Source organism: Mustelus asterias, chromosome 3 (genome assembly GCF_964213995.1).
Source record: "Mustelus asterias chromosome 3, sMusAst1.hap1.1, whole genome shotgun sequence".
Classification (NCBI taxonomy): domain Eukaryota; kingdom Metazoa; phylum Chordata; class Chondrichthyes; order Carcharhiniformes; family Triakidae; genus Mustelus; species Mustelus asterias.
In genome coordinates this window covers 33,160,854-33,180,561 of record NC_135803.1, presented here as the reverse complement: position 1 = coordinate 33,180,561, position 19,708 = coordinate 33,160,854, and the positions used below count along the sequence as shown (strand labels likewise).

The 19,708-nt window shown below is 44.3% G+C and overlaps 1 protein-coding gene across 1 annotated transcript in view; it reads left to right on the top strand.

Moving 5' to 3' along the window:
• mcf2l2 (MCF.2 cell line derived transforming sequence-like 2) overlaps positions 1–19,708 on the top strand; it is a 334,271-nt gene that overhangs the window by 264,687 nt on the left and 49,876 nt on the right. Inside the window, exon 26 of the mRNA XM_078207045.1 lies at positions 478–590. Within this exon, the coding sequence (XP_078063171.1) occupies positions 478–590 (113 nt within the window). The remainder of the gene's footprint in view (positions 1–477; positions 591–19,708) is intronic.

Genomic DNA, 19,708 nt, shown 5'->3' with positions numbered 1-19,708 from the left:
GGGCAGCAATGGCCAGAACTTATTTCTAATAAATTAAAACTTCTTCAAAGAGAGCCTCAAAATGGAGGCTTCCCATCTTGCAGCAGAAGCTGCCAACGGAGCTGCTGTCCTTTCAAGGCTGCCAACCATCCAATGGAGCCTGGAGCCTCAAGAACACACCCACGCCCTTAATTGGATGGCGGACCCTGAGATGGCCTCTTAATTAGCGGACTCTGGGAGATCTCCCAGGCAAGCTGTTGATAGCAAGTGCAGGGTCAGGACCTAGAAATCGTCCCACCCGTCAAGTATTTTTAAAGGGAACAAGATTCCAGCCAAATTCTCAGGATTAGCACTCTAAACACTAGAAAGACAAAGAAAATGTTGAGATGACTGAGTATCAGTCACACACACAAACTAAACATTAATCCGCAATTTTTAAAACTATATTATTCACTTCATATGACAGATTTCCAATGAAGTACAACTTCTCTTGCACAGGTATAATAGGAAATCATCTTTACAGCAACAGGACAACAAGTGTGATTCATTAAGTTCTGAAGCAGTCGAAAGGCAACATGAGAACTCCAACTTCAATAACAGGCAACGGAGAGGTAATACTATTGATGTGTGTTTCATTGTGCTAACTATGTAAAAGTATTCACAGACAACAGGTATTAACTTTGCAATTTTATGATGCACATAAACGCTGAACTAGCTTTCAACTCAAAACTTGAGAGTTCATGTTCAAATGAGTTATGCGTTTGCAGACTATCAATCTTTCACTGAGTGCTAATGCCTGTGTTACACGGGTAACAACACAGATACAGGAAGAATGAACCCCCTAGTTAAATATATAACTGTAAATTCCAGCTGTCATTAAATGGAACTGGCGCCCACCGCCTGTCCTGTTCCAATTAATAATTACATTCCTATGCGGTTGACATCTGTTAGCACAAATTTGTAAGGGTCATCAATGACTTTACTAGTGCAAACAACGCAATGTAAAAGTGTGTTGCCCATAATAACTACAATCAGAACATTGGCTGCTGTTGTCCATTTTTGAATCTTTTTGCTTCATTATTTGTGAGGTACAGTCCATTTTGCATCAGCATTAAAGAGTTAGATGCTGTCAGGGCCAGATGCAGAATTAAGTTCCATTTACACTTTATGCTTTTATCTTCCATTTACTCTTCTCCAACAATGTGCCTTCACGGTAGAATATCGCCAACCATCTCAATATTCATCCTTTCTCAGTGAAATGCTGGTGCCAAAGTGTGCTAAATAATGAAGAATTGTGTGCTCTGACAAATAATACAAATGTAGAGTGTTTAATTCACCTCAAGTTTGCTATTTCTGTCAATCAAGTAGTGAAAAATTACCCTCACTAGTCTGAACTCAATTCTGCAGTACAGGATTTTCAACCTTTCTCAATCTAAGCAAAACTTAAATTTCTTGTTCATCAGCCAACTTTTAATGCATGCTGCTGCATTTGCTTTTATATCACACTTGAATATCTGAAACAAGCCTTCAGTGAGACACCCGATCAAACACATTCTGAGTATCAATAGAGAACACCTGTAATGCATCATTTTTACCGATATAAATCAGCCACTTCTTTAATAAAACCTCATGTTCAGGAAATTCTTCAGAGCTGATACCACCCCACTGGCATTACTTTTACATAAACACAATTTTCACTGCATGCCTGGCAAAGTAACGCTGGAAGATGAGCAGCTCTGAGGAACTTTCCTGTCCTTTAAATGTATCAAACTCAACTTGTTCTTAACGACTTTATGCTGGCTGTTCTTGATTATTCCATACATGTTCTCTAATTTAACCTCAAATTGTGAACTTCAAGTGTTTGCTCATAGCTGATGTTTGACTAACTGAACTCTAGTTATTTGTGTCTTATACTTTCTTCCCCTTCTTAACCAGATGTGTTATAACGCCAACACTTTAGTTCTTTGACACAGCTTTCATTTCTAAGGAGCATTGAAAAATGTGGCCTGATCCTTTGCTAACTCGTCTGATTTCCTTCAGTAGCCTTGGATATATGCTGTTAGTGGCCAGGTGATTTAGCCACTTTTGAGTTCGGTAATTTTTTTTTTTCATAACCAATTTCATTTCTACAAGTTTCTCCAATATGTGTTCCTCATCTTCCTCCAGTACACCTACATTCTTACCTCCATCATTGTTTGTAAGTACATCATCTATAGCAATTGGTATTATTTTTAACTGGAAGCCTTTACGTACACCTTTTTTCTCCTTTAATCATTGTGACTTCTTTCCTTTTTAAGCAGCAGTTTCAAATTTATTTTGATAGCGACTGAAGTCCTCGTGTTCAATTTTTACTCAAGTACTCAGCACTATGATCCTTGTAAGCAAACTGTACCTCCCTACAAGCCCTGAGTGTGACTTTATCCACACGTTATCTGCCTGGGATTGAAAAGAACACCTATGTCGCTATAATAGCTTTCTGCAGGAGTAAATATCCCAGGAGTTTGCTTAGTCTTTGGAGAGTGTAAGTGAAATATTTGTCAACATCTTTTTTCATCACCTGAGCAGTAATCTGACAAGATGGATCACATACCCTTTATAGAAGCTGCCATATCTTTATTCCACTAATTGTAAAGGAACAAAAATAAGATGTGCTCTATAAAGGGTAAATGGGCAGTTTGCCCTGACATATTCCAGCCCAGACGGTGAAGATAATCAACTCTACTCTGCCAAATGGTGTGACACAGACTCAGTAAACATGAATCTCTATAAATCAGGTTCATTAAAAACCAGGTAGTATTCAAGAAAACACTTTAGCAAGATTCACTACAGAGTAAAATGTGCTTAACTTGCACTTCTTGTAGTTACAAAAATAACAAATAGATGGCAATGCTAAACTCACTTAAATTGTACCATAATTCATGTGTGAGGCATCATCCACAAACACTATCTCAGGGCTAATAAAGAGCTGGTAGCACTCTGTCTGTGATATAACTTTCATTCCTTCTCAGATTAAAAACGGGGATCTGGAATATCAAACTATATTTCCACAGCTGAATGTTACTCCAACCAACAACCTATCAGATTGTTTTGATGGATTTTTAGATTTTAACAAATTATGAAATATTATACTTTGAAAGCCATTATGAAATTTATCAAAACATTAGACACCATAAATTATGAAATTGTTTCTACCTGATGGTTTGTTGCTACAGATAGCATCATCTATTTATCCTTAACAAATAAATCTGTATAATCGAAAGGTAGTTTATGGTTTGATTTGATTAACCATATATTTCTGCTAATTCATGGCTTACCTGGAATGTTGTGAAACTATTAGCTAGATGTATTTTTATAAATCTTCTCTGCATACTATTTGGACTCACGCAGGAGGAACGATTGCTGACATGAGACAAGGCTTCCCAAAATGTGTGTCGCAACCTCTAGTGGGATCACAAGATGGGATTTTGGGGTTGGGGCTCTAAGGTAGCAATGGCAGCGATGGAGCTCAGACTGATACCTGAGAGCTGTGAGACCCCTGTAAATCCTAGCAATTATTTCCTATTGATGTTCGTGGTGTAATGGTCTGCTCTCTGAGGCCCATTTGCTTATTTTGTATTCCTTCATGGGATCTGGGTGTCCCTGGTTAGGCCAGCATTTATTGCCCATCTCTAATTGCCATTCAGAAGGTAGTGGTGAGCTGCCTTCTTGAAGCATTGCAGTTTATTTGGTGTAGCTGCAGCCAGAGCCCCGTTAGTGAGGGAGTTTCAGGATTTTGACCTAGCAACAGTGAAGGAACAGGGATATATTTCCAAGTTAGAATGGTGAGTGGCTTGGAGGGGAACTTGCAGTGTGGTGGTGTTTCAATGCCTCTGCTATCCTTGTCCTTCTGGATGGTAGAGGTCACTGGTTTGGAAATTGCTGTTCAAGGAGCCTTGGTGAGATGTGGCAGTGCATCTTGTATATGGTACACACTGCTGCTGCTGTGTGTCAGCGGTGGAGGGATTGATGGTTGGTAATTGGTAGAAGGGATGCCAATCAAGTGGGCTGCTTTCTCCTGGATGGTGTCAAGCCTCTTGACTGTTGTTTGAGCGATACTCATCCAGGCAAATGAAGAGTATTCCATCACACTCCTGAATTGTGCCTTGTAGATGGTGGACAGGCTTTGAGGAGACTGGAGGTGTGTTACTCACTGAATAATTCCAAGCATCTCACCTGCTCTTGTAACCTTGTACAGTATTTATATGGTTGGTCCATTTAAGTTTCTTGTCAATGGTAATCTCCATTGTTGATGTTAGGGGCGTCAACCAGGGTAATGCTATTGAATGTCATGGGGAGATGGTTGGATCCAATCTTTTTGGAGATGTTCATTGCCTGGCACTTACATGGCTCGAATGTAACTTGCCACTTATCAGTCCAAGCCTAAATATTATCCCGGTCTTGCTGCATATGCTGCAGTGTCAGAGCAGTCGAAAATGGTGTTGAACGTTATGTAATCATCAACAAACATCCCCACTTCTGACCATATAATGGAGGGAGGATCACTTATGAAGAAGCTGAAGATGGTTGTGCTACCTTGAGGAACTCCTGTGGTGATGTCCTGGGACTGAGATGATTGATGTCCAACAATGACAAGCATCTTCCTTTGTGCCACGTATGACATCAACCAGGGGAGGGTTTTCCGCTGATTACCATTGAGTCCAGTTTTGCTGGGGCTCTTTGATGTCACACTCGGTCAAATGTTGCCTTGATGTCAAGGGCAGTCACTCCCGCCTCACTGCTGCTGCAAAGAAAAAACCTATGAAAAGTTAAGTGTTCGCTTTATTTAGAAACCTTGCTTTTTCATCCATTCCCCCATGTTATTAGTCAATGTCAACCCAACACAAGCCTACAATTTGGGTATTAAGATCAATGCAACAAAATCACCACCTCTTCTATCGTCCCAACATCTAAAGTTTGTGAAAATTTGAGATGCATTTAAATAGTATACATTCATGCTTACTAAAAGACATGAATTATAATTAACCTTACCCATAGCATTAATGACTGTATATCACACCAATATTTTCTATCATGTATAATTCTATTGTGGTGACTTTCCGGTTGTGCTTGTAATTTGCAGTCACGTATATCAAATATCCTGTAGATACAGATGTGGAACTTGAAGATTTTATGTAGCTATGAATTATAGAGAGTTTTAAAGAGAGTTAAAAAGACTTCATTATGCACAAGTCCAGTTTACAAAGTAGACGCGACACTTTGTTAAATTTCGGTGCCAATTACTGCATGTTTCTCCTGCTCCTCACAATAATGATTGCACAGGCTGTCGGTGCTCCCAAGAAGCATCCACCCCAACCCTCATGGCTCTTCATTCTCCACGCCAAAATTCCTTTCACTACATCCTTGGCTGAAAGGCCATACATCCATTACTTTGTTGAAGCAACTGCCCATGGAAAACATGGTTTAATTGACAGCTATTTCTCTCTCTCTCATCTTGTCAAGTTGTCCAATGTTCATTTGCACAAGCTGAAGTGATTTCAAGTGCTAGCAGTTTATGCTACTGATACTTTAAAGAGTCTGGATGATTGACATTTTTATAGGAGTGTAGTAAAGGCAATTTTTATAAATTTTTTTTAATGCTTCTTTACACATGCTTTCAGATTCAGTTGTTCTCTATAGAATGTATACTGGGTGAATTGGCATAGAAGTACTAATTAGCATAGAGGGTATGAGGCACCGTGGGGTGTAGGTGGGGGTCATGGTTTGGCAAAGAGGCATGTGTAAGGTCTTTTGAACTTATCTTTAAAAAAGTTCCCTCATCCTCCATGGCTCAGGAAACATTTGCGTGGCCGTGAATCACAAGTCCTTGAAAAGCTGGCGTGACTCCACAAAAATTGCAGAGGGTGGCACGGCGGCATAGTGGTTAACACTGCTGCCCCACAGCTCCAGGGGCCCCGTTTCAATTCGGGCCTTGGGTGACTGTGTGGAGTTTACACATTCTCCCCGTGTTTGCGTGGGTTTCGTCTGGGTGCTCCAGTTTTCTCCCACAGTCCAAAGATGTGCAGTTTGGGTGGATTGGCCATGCTAAATTGTCCCTTAGTGTCCAAAGATGTGTAGGTTAGATGGATTGGCCATGGTAAATACGCAGGGTTGTGAGGATCGGGTGGAGGGGGGACCAGGTGGGATGCTCTTTCGGAGAGTTGTTGTAGACTTGATGAGCTGAGTGGTCTCTTTTGCACTATAGGGATTCTATGGTTCTATGGCTAGGAAATCCAATCCCAAAATGGAGCTGGCCAGGTTGGGAGAGCAGGGTGCGGGCGGTGTGGATTATGACCCACCCTTATCCTGCAGGAGTGCTTCCCACCTGGCCCATCAATTTTACCTGCATCCCTCCCCATGTTCAAGACCACCACAATTGGCTGAACACCCCCCACATGATCAGATTCCCGGTCTATTCTCAGACTCTCATGGGCCATGACCTTATGAAATCTGATCTGCAATTCACTCTCCAATCTCCATCCTGACCCCACACCACCATTGGCAACTTATCTCAGCTGAGCTCCCAGAATGCCTTCCTGGCTAACAGCCTCTTAATCTGGCTGGCTGAAACAGGTCAGATCTTTAAATGTTACAGATCCTCATGTTAATCCCAGCCCCAACCTCCACCCCTTCCCATTCCATCTTACCCCCTTCCCTCCTCTCAGTTATTATCAGGGTTAAAAAGTCATGAAATGGACAACTTAAGATGTTTTTTTAAAAGTTTATTTATTAGTGTCACAAGTAGACTTACGTTAACACCACAATGAAGTTACTGTGAAAATCCCCAAGTCACCACACTCCGGCGCCTGTTCAGGTACACTGAGGGAGAATTTAGCATGGCCAATGCACCTAACCAGAACATCTTTTGGACTGTGGGAGGAAACCGGAACACAACCCACGCAGACAGTGACCCAAGCCGGGAATCGAACCCGGGTCCCTGGCGCTGTGAGGCAGAAGTGCTAACCATTGTGCCACCGTGCCACCCAATTTCCCATTGAAGGGATACAATTCACAAAGGCAGCAAAAATTCTAGACAAACTCACCTCCAACTCTATCCCACTGCTGCTAAAACTTGAACTTTGAGAAAGTTCACCTTTACAATAGCCCCACAGTGCAATTAAAATTTCACTTTCCTCACTCCTCTTAAAATGTGAATATGATTTAAGAGGCGTTGATTGTCAACAGACTCATAGATTCTGGGGTGTTGTTTTTGTATTATCAACTGAAGGCTATCATTGAATAGTAGCCATTGTACTTCTTGCTGACCTAGTTAGCTGTTATTTTATTGCTATTATTTTCTCTGGCAGTGATTCCTTGCCAGGCTGTATTCATGGCTGCAGTACTTGAGCAATATTGAGTAACTACCTCAATGCATGACAAGAAATGTACAAGACTGTTAAATCAAAAGGAAAAGATAGAGGATATGTGACAGTATTATTCCACGTAACCACCTCAATGGATTGAGAGAAGCCTGATTGACAGGTCTATAATGTCGATTTCCATGTAAATAATCACTGTTGCAATGAACCTGATTCACTACCTTTTAAAAACACATTGGGCCTGATTTTACCAAAACTTCGCACCGGTTTTTGGGCGCGAAATCGCGGTAAAGTTGGGTGTCGGGCCTATACCGCGATCTGCACCCGATTCTGAGCAGATCGTGGCTTTACCGACACCCGATCTGGGCGCGGGTCCAGCCTGCACCCGAATCGGGCAGCCTGACGATTTAAATGCATTAGCATGCATTTAAATCGACTTAATGAGTCGATCACTGGTACACTACCAGCCACAGATTACTCTTCCCTGCAGGGGCAAGACAGCGGGAGAGATGGCTGTGGCTGGTAGTGTACCAGTGATGGAGTATCCCTTTACAGGCCCAGCTTGGTCCTTCTCCAGTGTCTCCTCTTGAACTTGTACTGATCTTGTAGCCGGTTTTCATGCGGATCCACTGTGGAATCGGCCGGTTCTGCTTCATCTTCTTAGCGAGGAATCGCTTCATCCTGAAGGTTTTGTGGGATGTCATGGCCGCACGTCCACTCCGGCAGGCGGGATTCGTTCCTCCGGTGGGGAGGAGGGATCGCCCACAGAGTGGCGGCGGACCCCCCTGCCCCCTCCCTCCCCACCGATCGGCCGCAGACTGGCAGTGCACCCCCACCCCAGAGGATGACCGTCAGAGAGCCTCTCTCTCCGCTTTCTGCTTTTTTTTTTCTTTCGCGCCCGGGCTCGCTCTGTCAGATTTTTTTTGAACTGCGCATGCGCAGTTCAGAGCTCCGATCGGTCCGCCAGCGCTAAGCCCCGCCCACAGCGCAAATCGGACTGGAGCCGGCAAAACGCATAAGGGCGCGCTGGAAAGAGGATTCTAGGCGCGGATCTATTTGACGCCCAGATTCGGCACTTAGACTCAAAATAGTAAAATCAGGCCCATTGTCATTTCTTTTCATATTCAAGGTAAGTGGTTAATGAGGGCGACAGGATCCTTGGTTTCATAATTAAAGGCGTTGAGTATAAAAGCAAGGAAGTAATCGTGAAACATTACAAAACACTGGTTTGGCCTCAAGTGGAGTATTGTATCCATTTAAGAAGGATGTGAAGGCACCAGAGATGGTGCCGAGAGAATTACAACAATGGTTTAAGGGTTGAGAGACTTCAGTTACATGGATAAATTGGAGAAGCAGTGTCTGTTCTCCCTGGAGAAGAATAGGTTGAAAAGAGATTTGATAGATGTGTTCAAAATGATGAGAGATCTGGGCAGATTCAATAGAAAAAAGCTGTCCCCATTGGCGGAAAGGTCGAGAACCAGTGGGCACTGGTTTAAAGTGAAAGACATAATGAGAAAACACCTTTTTACACGCCAAGTGGTTGGCATCTGGAATGTACTGCCTGGAGATTGTGGTGGAGGCAGGGAATTGGATAATTACTTGAAGAAAAAATAATTGTGAGGCTACAGGGTAGGGGAGATGGTGCTAGCTGAGTTGCTTTTCTGGAGAGCCGACATGGATGTGACAGGCTGAATGGCCTCCATCTATGAAGTAACCCTACTATAGACTGGATTTTACAGGGTGTGGTTTCCTTGTGTTCCCATCACCCCTATTCCCTAGCTTTAAAAGTCAGTCAGGTGGCCACGCACAAAGAAGTGGGCTGCTCTCCAGCCGTTTTACATTCAGCGGGGTTGTTAATTGGCTCAGAGCGAGAATCCCACCCCCACCTGGAGAGGAAGTCACACCTTGGATGAGCTGGCAGGTCTGTACCCAGCAGCGCCAAGATTGGGTGGTGCCACTGTTGGGGTGCAGGCAGTCCCCAAAATAGTGGAGCAAAGTCCGCGGTCTTGCCGAGGCCAGGCTGGCTGGCCCCAGGGATGGAGTGAGGGGTTAATTGGGTTTCAGAGGCTGGAGGGAAGGTAAAGGGGATCTTGTGGGGTGTCGCCGATGGGCACAAGGGACCCTCAAAGGTGGGCCCCACCCACGTCCAACACCAACCCATGCTAGAAAAGCTGCCGGGCTACTCACCAAGTTGGGCCTCCCTCTGCTGCGGGAGAGTTAAAATAGCGACAGGCAGGTTGAGGCACTTAGGGGGTCATTAATGGGCAATTCTCGCCATCGCCCCACCTCCCCCTCGGCCATAAAAGGGGGCATTGATCAGGGGCAGGCAGATAAGCATTGGGCAGATCATGTGTTGCATTTGTCGAGCCCCCTGCCCTTCAAACACGCCGTGTGGGGAGTGTAAAATCCAGCACGATGAACGAAAACCCAAATGTTTTATAGAGTTCAGCTGTAAACTGTGGTTCCAGAGAAATTGTATTTTAAGTTTGAATATGTGCCTTATCCAAATGCTGATCTTGCTGCTAGCAGATCAGCTTCCTTTTATTTACAGTCTACAGTATTCATTGAATATGCTCCAATGCAAATGCATAGAGAGAATGCTGATGACAATATATTTAGTACCGGCAGTATTAGGGAAGCTTTGTTCCCATACAACACTGGATTTACTGCCATTCTGTCATTAGGCACACATCAGCATTCTCTGCTTTGGCCATTTTGTTTTTTGATTTGATGTTCCAAAATCCTTATTTAATTTCTGAGGTATAAATTTGTAATGTTTAGACAAACATCTCTTTAATGGTGAATCTAATGACAAAAAAAACTTGGTGGTCAAATTATCTCAAGACAAGTGGCAAGACAATAGTAACACGCAAATATATCTCCAAATTTCATAAATTATTCTGAGATTGGCGATGGTTTAGAGTGAATTCCATAAGTGTAAATACCTCAGGAGCTCTTGCTGAATGCAGATCAGAGTTTCATTTTAATATTTAAATCTGTTACAGGGTGACGCATGTTAGCAGACATGCAGTTATCTGTGATTCTTATGGGTTTGTGCTGATGTTTAACTATATAACATCAGCAGTGTGCTACGTGGATTCAGGGCTGACACAAGGTCCACATTCAATGGGAGACTTATTGACCTCATAATTCCAGATAATAACTTGCTCCAGGTTTGTACCAATTGAATCACAAAGTGCACCTGCTGATGTTCTGCAAAATCCACCAAGGTTTTTGCGACTCAGTTCATTAGCATATCAGGTGAAAGTTCCATTTGCACAAATCCTGACTAAAATTAAAGTAACCTGCGTGAGTGAGAGTCATAGAGTCATAGAGCAATGCAGCACGGAAACAGGCATGTTGGCCCAACTGGTCCATGCTGATCATGATACCTCCCAGCTAGTCCCAATCGCCCGCATTTGGCCCATATCCCTCTAATCCTTTCCCAACCATGTACTTATCTAAAATGCATCTTAAATGTTGATATTGTACCTATCTCAACCTTTCTCTGGCAGCTCATTCCATATACCCACCACCCTCTGTGTGAAGAAGTTGCCATCCCTTTTAAATAAAGTTTAAGTTTAAAGTTCAGTTTATTTATTCATTAGTGTCGCAAGTAGGCTTACATCAACACTACAATTAAGTTACTGCAAGAATACCCTAGTCGCCACACTCTGGCACCTGTTCGGGGACACTGAGAGAGAATTAACATGGCCAATCCATCTAACTGGCACATTTTTGGATTGTGGGAGGAAACTGGAGCACTCGTAGCAAACCCACACAGACACAGGAGAGAACAATGCCGACTCCACACAGTGACCCAAGCCTGGAATCGAACCCAGGTCCCTGGCACTGTGAGGCTGCAGTGCTAACCACTGTGCCACCAAGGATTCAGATGCCTTTCTATTCCAGTTTTTAAGAATGTTTCCCACTGTGGGATTTGGCACAATTGGCCAATGAAGGAACAGGAGAGTGGAGAGGAACAGACCTTCTGGGATAGGACTAGACAAAAGAGAGACAAACTGCTGGGTGTCTGGAGGAGGAAACTTCAGAAAAATGTGCCATGTGGAGGGAAGCGACACTGACAATGTGTCAACTCTCTCACAGCTAGAACTGCAGATCAGTGGCTGCAAAACATTCGTTAATCTGACCACGGAAAGCAAAGTAGTACAATGACTATCCGCCCACTTCTTCTTTGCATAGCCAAAGCACCAGCACAGTCTTCACTTTCTAATATGAATAGCTCCACAGTTAACCTGGCTCAGTGCGCTTTATTTAAGGAGCCTCTACTTGGGAGCTTCCAATATAAGAACATAAGAACATAAGAAATAGGAGCAGGAGTAGGCCATCTAGCCCCTCGAGCCTGCCCCGCCATTCAATAAGATCATGGCTGATCTGATAGTGGTTTAGTTCCGCTTACCCGCCCGCTCCCCATAACCCTTAATTCCCTTATTGATCAGAAATCTATCTACCTGTGACTTAAACATATTGAACGAGGTCGCCTCCACTGCTTCAATGGGCAGAGAATTCCAGAGATTCACTACCCTCTGAGAGAAGAAGTTCCTCCTCAACTCTGTCCTAAACTGACTCCCCCTTATTTTGAGGCTGTGTCCTCTAGTTCTTGTTTCTTTTCTAGGTGGAAAGAATCTCGCTGCCTCTACCCTGTCTAGCCCCTTCATTATCTTATATGTCTCTATAAGATCTCCCCTCAGCCTTCTAAACTCCAACGAGTCCAGGCCCAATCTACTCAATCTCTCCTCATAAGCTAACCCCCTCATCTCCGGTATCAACCTGGTGAACCTTCTCTGTACTCCCTCCAAGGCCAATACATCCTTCCGCAAATAAGGGGACCAAAATTGCACACAGTACTCCAGTTGCGGCCTCACCAGTACCTTGTACAATTGCAGCAAGACCTCCCTGCTTTTATACTCCATCCCCTTCGCGAGAAAGGCCACCATTCCATTTGCCTTCTTGATTACCTGCTGCACCTGCAAACTGAGTTTTTGCGATTCATGCACAAGGACCCCCAGGTCCCTCTGCACAGTAGCATGTTGTAATTTTTCACCATTTAAATAATAGTCCATTTTACTATTATTCCGTCCAAAGTGGATAACCTCACACTTGTCAACGTTATACTCCATCTGCCAGATCCTCACCCACTCACTTAGCCTATCCAAATCTCTCTGCTGACTTTCCGCATCCTCCACGCAATTCGCTTTCCACCATTTCCCCAAACAGAAACCACTTCTTTAATATGGGAATTTAAAACTCAGTGCTCCATTTTTAAGATGCTACCTATGCTTCACATACATCAGCTGTTTACCTGGAAGATAGACCTCAATTGTTAGTTTTTAACTCATTCACTCAGTCTTGCTGAAGGAGTAAATTTGTCCAAAATGCCCCGGAGAGACAGAACAACACGACAAACATTCCTAACATTAAAGAGCCTCCCTCCTCTGAGGAGGAGGCTATAGTGACAGTGGGGAAGCACTCTGCTTGTCGTACAGTGAGTTTGGGGCATCTGGTGCCAGATTAATGAACGCACATTTGCACATTCCCTGCAGTATCCTTGTAAAGCTACTCTCAATCATTCCATTACCCAGGATGCTTAAGGCAGCAATACCTACCCATTCTTAGCTTATGATGTTGCTCTCTGAGGTCCACACAAGACCACAGAGCAAGGGAGAGTGGAGAGGGGGAATCTCTGGATGATACAGAGGGTGTTAAGGAGGAGGAGGAGATGTAGAGACAAATCTTTTTTTCATGGATTATGAGGATTACAGAAGTGAGAAGGATGGTGAAGGAGAACAAAATCTCAAAGTGAAGTCCCTGTCCCTCTGTCTATATTCTGTCCCCAGTTCCTCAATCACAAGACCCTCAATTTCACTGTGGCATCACCTTTATACTCCCAGACACCTGCTTAGAACTTTTTACTTCTTGTTAATGTGGATGCTGTAGCTGGTGACTCAGTGTGTTGGTGCTGGAAGATTGACAAATGTCAGTTTCCCAATGGAGGCAGAGGATGTTTTCAGAGTTGTGGGACCCAGAATTCCTGGTACTTATTGAAAAGGAGCATTAGAATTCCATGCATCCTCTGAGTCCAGGCTCCCAGCATGTGCAGCAGCTGACGGATATGTGGCTTTTGTATCTGTAGCCTTTGTAGACAACGTCAGAGAGGTTTTCTCTTTCTTGCTGATATCAATGGAGTGTACACTTTACTTACATAAAATCTGCAACAGACCTACACCCCAAAAAGCACCCGGGAACCAATAGGTGTTTCCAACTCAATTGAAATGCAGCCCCATTGGCTATAGAAGGCAGAACAGACAGTGCCCTGCATTCTGGATTCCTTACTCTGGTAACCAAGGTGTATTTCGGCGTCTAAGGTCTTTCCAAATCTTAATAGCTGGCATTGGGCTAGTTAGCCTACTAATCAGTGAAGACAGTGGCGCAAAGTTCAATGCAACGAGGTGGCCTGCTTGATGCTGACACCTGTCAGGACAATAACAGTGGTACATAAGATCTGATACCTGGTTGCCAGTGAACAAGCTGCAGAGTTACATCTAGGTGTCCCTTCAAAGTGAAAACTGCAAATTGAGGAAGGCTGCCACAGTCCCATGACTCTTCTCTAGCACAAAAGCAGCCAAGCAGCTGTTACAATACTGGTCCTCATCTTGCATCTAGCGGAAACTTTGGAGATATGACCCAAGCAAAAGACATCCAAGTAGTTAGGCAGTCTGCCAATCCACCAAAAATATTGGGCCATTTTACATGGCGGTTAAGCTATCATGTAGAGCAACCCCAACTGTCCAGCTCATAAAGCAACAAGAAGGCAGGGAGACTCCAGGCCAAGGAAGGCAATACCTAAACAGACTACAAGGTGGTGGGAGACCATGTCAATTTTGAGGAGCCAAAAGACCTCACAAGCAAGAGCAATGTCCATCAACACTGCAGTGCAGTGTTTCAATTGCAACCGGCTGGGACACTTTCGAAAAGCTCTCTCGGAACCTGCAATGTGCAGGGGATCTCAAAATAGTCCACGAGGTTGAGATACCACACCAAAAAGAAACTGAACTGTGCTTCTTGAGTGAGATCAAGGAGCCTGAATTCTCTTTTAGGATGCTGACATTTCTGTAAACGGTCACCTCACTAATTTCAAATTAGGCACAGGAGCCAGTATAGCAATCATCTCAGATAAGGAATCATGACTAAAATGCTCCTCTGAATGGGTGACAGACACAAACATCATGGTCCTGGAGGAATCTGGCTTCCGGTCATGGGCAGGATTCTAGAACCACTCCACTATGGCGACAAGCAAAAATTCAAGATTTTGTATGTCGTCTGAAACCAATCTTTTTCTCTCTTGAGCAGGGATGCCTGTGTTGTGCTTACTTTCACAAAACTGTACAAGATGTCAAAACAACTACATGAAATAGCAGGTTCTTGTGAGGTCCACAAGTACAGATACTCTTGCCTGAGAATTCAGCTCTGTATTGTATTCACTTTTGCATGGTCGGTTAATCTAATTCCTTTGCAGATGGCGGCAGAAGCCCCTGTTCAGTCGGACCAGCTAAACCTTCAGTTAAGCACCAACCTTCTCCCCTGTGCACCAACTGAACGGAAGGTGAACCTCAGAGTCCAAGAATTGCTGTCACAAAACCACAGCAATGAAACTGAGGTGTCACCTCAAACATACAGCGGCAAGTCAATGGAGCAGAAAAGGAGCAACTACGAACTCATCAAAGCCCGCCTCAGCAAACCGCACGGGTGTGGAAATAAACAGTGTGGCGGAGGAAGACAAACTGCAGGGTAAGCTCATGGATGAGAAACGTTCAAACATGAAAGAGATACACCATCAACTCCCAGGAATATCATAGCGGACACTATGGAAAAATGGAAGTCTGAGTCCACTCCATGAATGAATGGAGTGAGAATTCCTTTTGGAAGGAATGGGACAAACCCAGGAAATCTGAACAAAGCAAACAGATTGTTGATTCTGAGAAATCTAACTCGGAGTGCAAAAAGCAAATTGGGTGGAAATGACTAAGTGCCAGAGACTAGGAATGTATGATTGCAACTCCAAACCAACAAGTGCTACCCAAACCAACTGAGCCCGCCATTCCTCCAAACATGACAAGAACAAGATTTGGAAGAATAGTCAAGTCTCAAGACCATCTGAATTTATAAAGTCAGATTTGGGGAGGTGGGCGTCAGAATTCTACCATCCCACCCACCACGGAATCAGAGCGGGCGAGGGGCAGACAACAGAAATGTCCATTGCCCTCAGACGGGAACTTCCGGTCTCGCTTGAGCCAGACCGTAAAATCCCAACTGGAGAATGGGAAAAGGAATAGCACATAGAGAAAGAACATAGAACAGTACAGCACAGAACAGGCCCTTCGGCCCACGATGTTGTGCCGAGCTCTATCTGAAACCAAGATCAAGCTATCCCACTCCCTATCATCCTGGTGTGCTCCATGTGCCTATCCAATAACCGCTTAAATGTTCCTAAAGTGTCTGACTCCACTGTCACTGCAGGCAGTCCATTCCACACCCCAACCACTCTCTGCGTAAAGAACCTACTTCTGATATCCTTCCTGTATCTCCCACCACGAATCCTATAGGTATGCCCCCTTGTAATAGCTCCATCCGAGGAAATAGTCTTTGAACGTTCACTCTATCTATCCCCTTCATCATTTTATAAACCTCTATTAAGTCTCCCCTTAGCCTCCTCCACTCCAGAGAGAACATTCCAAGCTCCCTCAACCTTTCCTCATAAGACCTACCCTCCAAACCAGGTAGCATCCTGGTAAATCTCCTCTGCACTCTTTCCAGCGCTTCCACATCCTTCTTATAGTGAGGTGACCAGAACTGCACACAATATTCCAAATGTGGTCTCACCAAGGTCCTGTACAGTTGCAGCATAACCCCACGGCTCTTAAACTCCAACCCCCTGTTAATAAAAGCTAACACACTATAGGCCTTCTTCACAGCTCTATCCACTTGAGTGGCAACCTTTAGAGATCTGTGGATATGGACCCCAAGATCTCTCTGTTCCTCCACAGTCTTCAGAACCCTAACTTTTACCCTGTAATCCACATTTAAATTAGTCCTACCAAAATGAATCACCTCACATTTATCAGCGTTAAACTCCATTTGCCATTTTTCAGCCCAGCTTTGCATCCTATCTATGTCTCTTTGCAGCCTACAACAGCCCTCCACCTCATCCACTACTCCACCAATCTTGGTGTCATCAGCAAATTTACTGATCCACCCTTCAGCCCCCTCCTCTAAGTCATTAATAAAAATCACAAAGAGCAGAGGACCAAGCACTGATCCCTGTGGCACTCCGCTAGCAACCTGCCTCCAATCCAAAAATTTTCCATCCACCACCACCCTCTGTCTTCGATCAGACAGCCAGTTACCTATCCAATCAGCCAACTTTCCCTCTATCCCACACCTCCTCACTTTCATCATAAGCCAACCATGGGGGACCTTATCAAACGCCTTACTAAAATCCATGTATATGACATCAACTGCCCTACCTTCATCAACACACTTAGTTACCTCCTCAAAAAATTCTATCAAATTTGTGAGGCACGACTTACCCTTCATGAATCCGTGCTGACTATCCCGGATTAATCCGCATCTTTCTAAATGGTCGTAAATCCCATCCCTAAGGACCTTTTCCATCAATTTACCAACCACCGAAGTAAGACTAACCGGTCTATAATTACCAGGGTCATTTCTATTCCCTTTCTTAAACAGAGGAACAACATTCGCCATTCTCCAGTCCTCTGGCACTATCCCCGTGGACAGCGAGGACCCAAAGATCAAAGCCAAAGGCTCTGCAATCTCATCCCTTGCCTCCCAAAGAATCCTAGGATACATTTCATCAGGCCCAGGGGACTTATCGACTTTCAGTTTATTCAAAACTGCCAGGACATCCTCCCTCCGAACATCTATTTCCTCCAGCCTATTAGCCTGTAACACCTTCTCTTCCTCAAAAACATGGCCCCTCTCCTTGGTGAACACTGAAGAAAAGTATTCATTCATCACCTCGCCTATCTCTACTGACTCCATACACAAATTCCCACTACTGTCCTTGACTGGCCCCAACCTCACCCCGGTCATTCTTTTATTCCTCACATAAGAGTAAAAAGCCTTGGGGTTTTCCTTGATCCGACCCGCCAAGGACTTCTCATGTCCCCTCCTCGCTCTCCTAAGCCCCTTTTTCAGCACATTCCTTGCTGACTTGTAACCCTCAATCGAGCCATCTGAACCTTGTTTCCTCATCCCTACATAAGCTTCCCTCTTCCTTTTCACAAGACATTCCACCTCTTTTGTGAACCATGGTTCCCTCACTCGGCCATTTCCTCCCTGCCTGACAGGGACATACCTATCAAGGACACCCAGTATTTGTTCCTTGAAAAAGTTCCACTTTTCATTAGTTCCTTTCCCTGACAGTTTCTGTTCCCAACTTATGCCCCCTAATTCTTGCCTAATCGCATCATAATTACCTCTCCCCCAATTGTAAACCTTGCCCGTACGGCCCTATCCCTCTCCATTGCAATAACAAAAGACACCGAATTGTGGTCACTATCTCCAAAGTGCTCTCCCACAACCAAATCTAACACTTGGCCCAGTTCATTTCCCAGTACCAAATCCAATGTGGCCTCACCTCTTGTCGGCCTATCCACATATCGTGTCAGGAAACCCTCCTGCACACACTGCACAAAAACTGCCCCATCCGAACTATTTGGCCTACAAAGGTTCCAATCAATATTTGGAAAGTTAAAGTCCCCCATGACAACTACCCTGTGACCCCCACACATATCCATAATCTGCTTAGCAATTTCTTCCTCCACATCTCTATTACTATTTGGGGGCCTATAGTAAACTCCTAACAACGTGACCGCTCCTTTCCTATTTCTAACCTCAGCCCATATTACCTCAGTGTGCAGATCCCCCTTGAAGTGCCTTTCCGCAGCCGTTAAACTATCCTTGATTAACAATGCCACTCCTCCACCTCTTTTACCAGCTTCCCTACACTTACTGAAACATCTATACCCCGGAACGTCCAACAACCATTCCTGTCCTTGTTCTACCCACGTCTCCGTAATGGCCACAACATCGTAGTCCCAAGTACCAATCCACACCCCAAGTTCATCTACCTTGTCCCGGATGCTCCTTGCATTGAAGTAGACACACTTCAACCCACCTTCCTGTCTACCGGTACCCACCCTTGACCCTGATACCTTCCCCAATACCTCACAACCCTCACTGACTTCCAGACTACAACTCCTTTTCCCACTCCCCTGACAAATTAGTTTAAACCCCCCTGAAGAGCCGTATCAAATTTCCCTCCTAGGATATTGGTGCCCCTCTGGTTCAGGTGCACCCCTTCCTGTTTGTACAAGTCCCATCTTCCCCAGAATGTGTTCCAATTATCCACGTATCTGAAACCCTCCCTCCTACACCATCCCTGCAACCACATGTTTAACTGCACTCTCTCCCTGTTCCTCAACTCGCTATCACGTGGCACCGGCAACGTACCAGAGATGACCACATGTTTTGTCTTGGCTCTCAGCTTCTAGCCCAGCTCCAGAAATTCCTGCTTTAAATCCCCGTCCCTTCTCTTACCTATGTCATTGGTACCAATGTGTACCACGACTTGTGACTGTTTCCCCTCCCCCTTCAGAATCCGGAAAACACGGTCCGAGACGTCACGGACCTTGGCATCCGGTAGGCAACATACCATCCGCGAGTCTCTTTTGCTGCCACAGAACCTCCTATCTATCCCTCTAACTAACGAGTCCCCAATAACTATTGTATTGTAAGTATGTTGGGTAATGACTTGGAGGACGTATAGGATAAAGATGTTTGACGTAGCAAGGGTTAATGTGGGACTGGAGAACAGTACTGCCCACATTGTGGTGTAGAGAATCACATGATAGTAGAGAGTCACATGATTGTGTATAGTGAGAGTCTGAGAGAAGTTGGCATGAAAATAGCACCTACATAGGATTATACCTTGGAGATAGCATATAGTTTTATGCTAACAGTAAACAGTTTATGTTCAACCACACAAGCCTCTTAGTGAGTCACCAAGCAACCTTTACAACATTTTGGAATAGTGTAGGCTGAGAAGAATGTATTTGTATTGATGTTGGATGACATTACCAAAAGTACGGCTCATATTCAAGCACAGCCACATTAAGATATATTATTTTGGCCCAGAAATACCACTAAGGAAACCATGAAGTCAATTTTAACTCCCAGCTAGTTTCAGGTGAGTGGAGCAGGTCAAGTACAAAAGGCCCAGATTTGAGGCTGGAACATTTTAATTGCTGGGTCCCATCGGCATGTTGAAT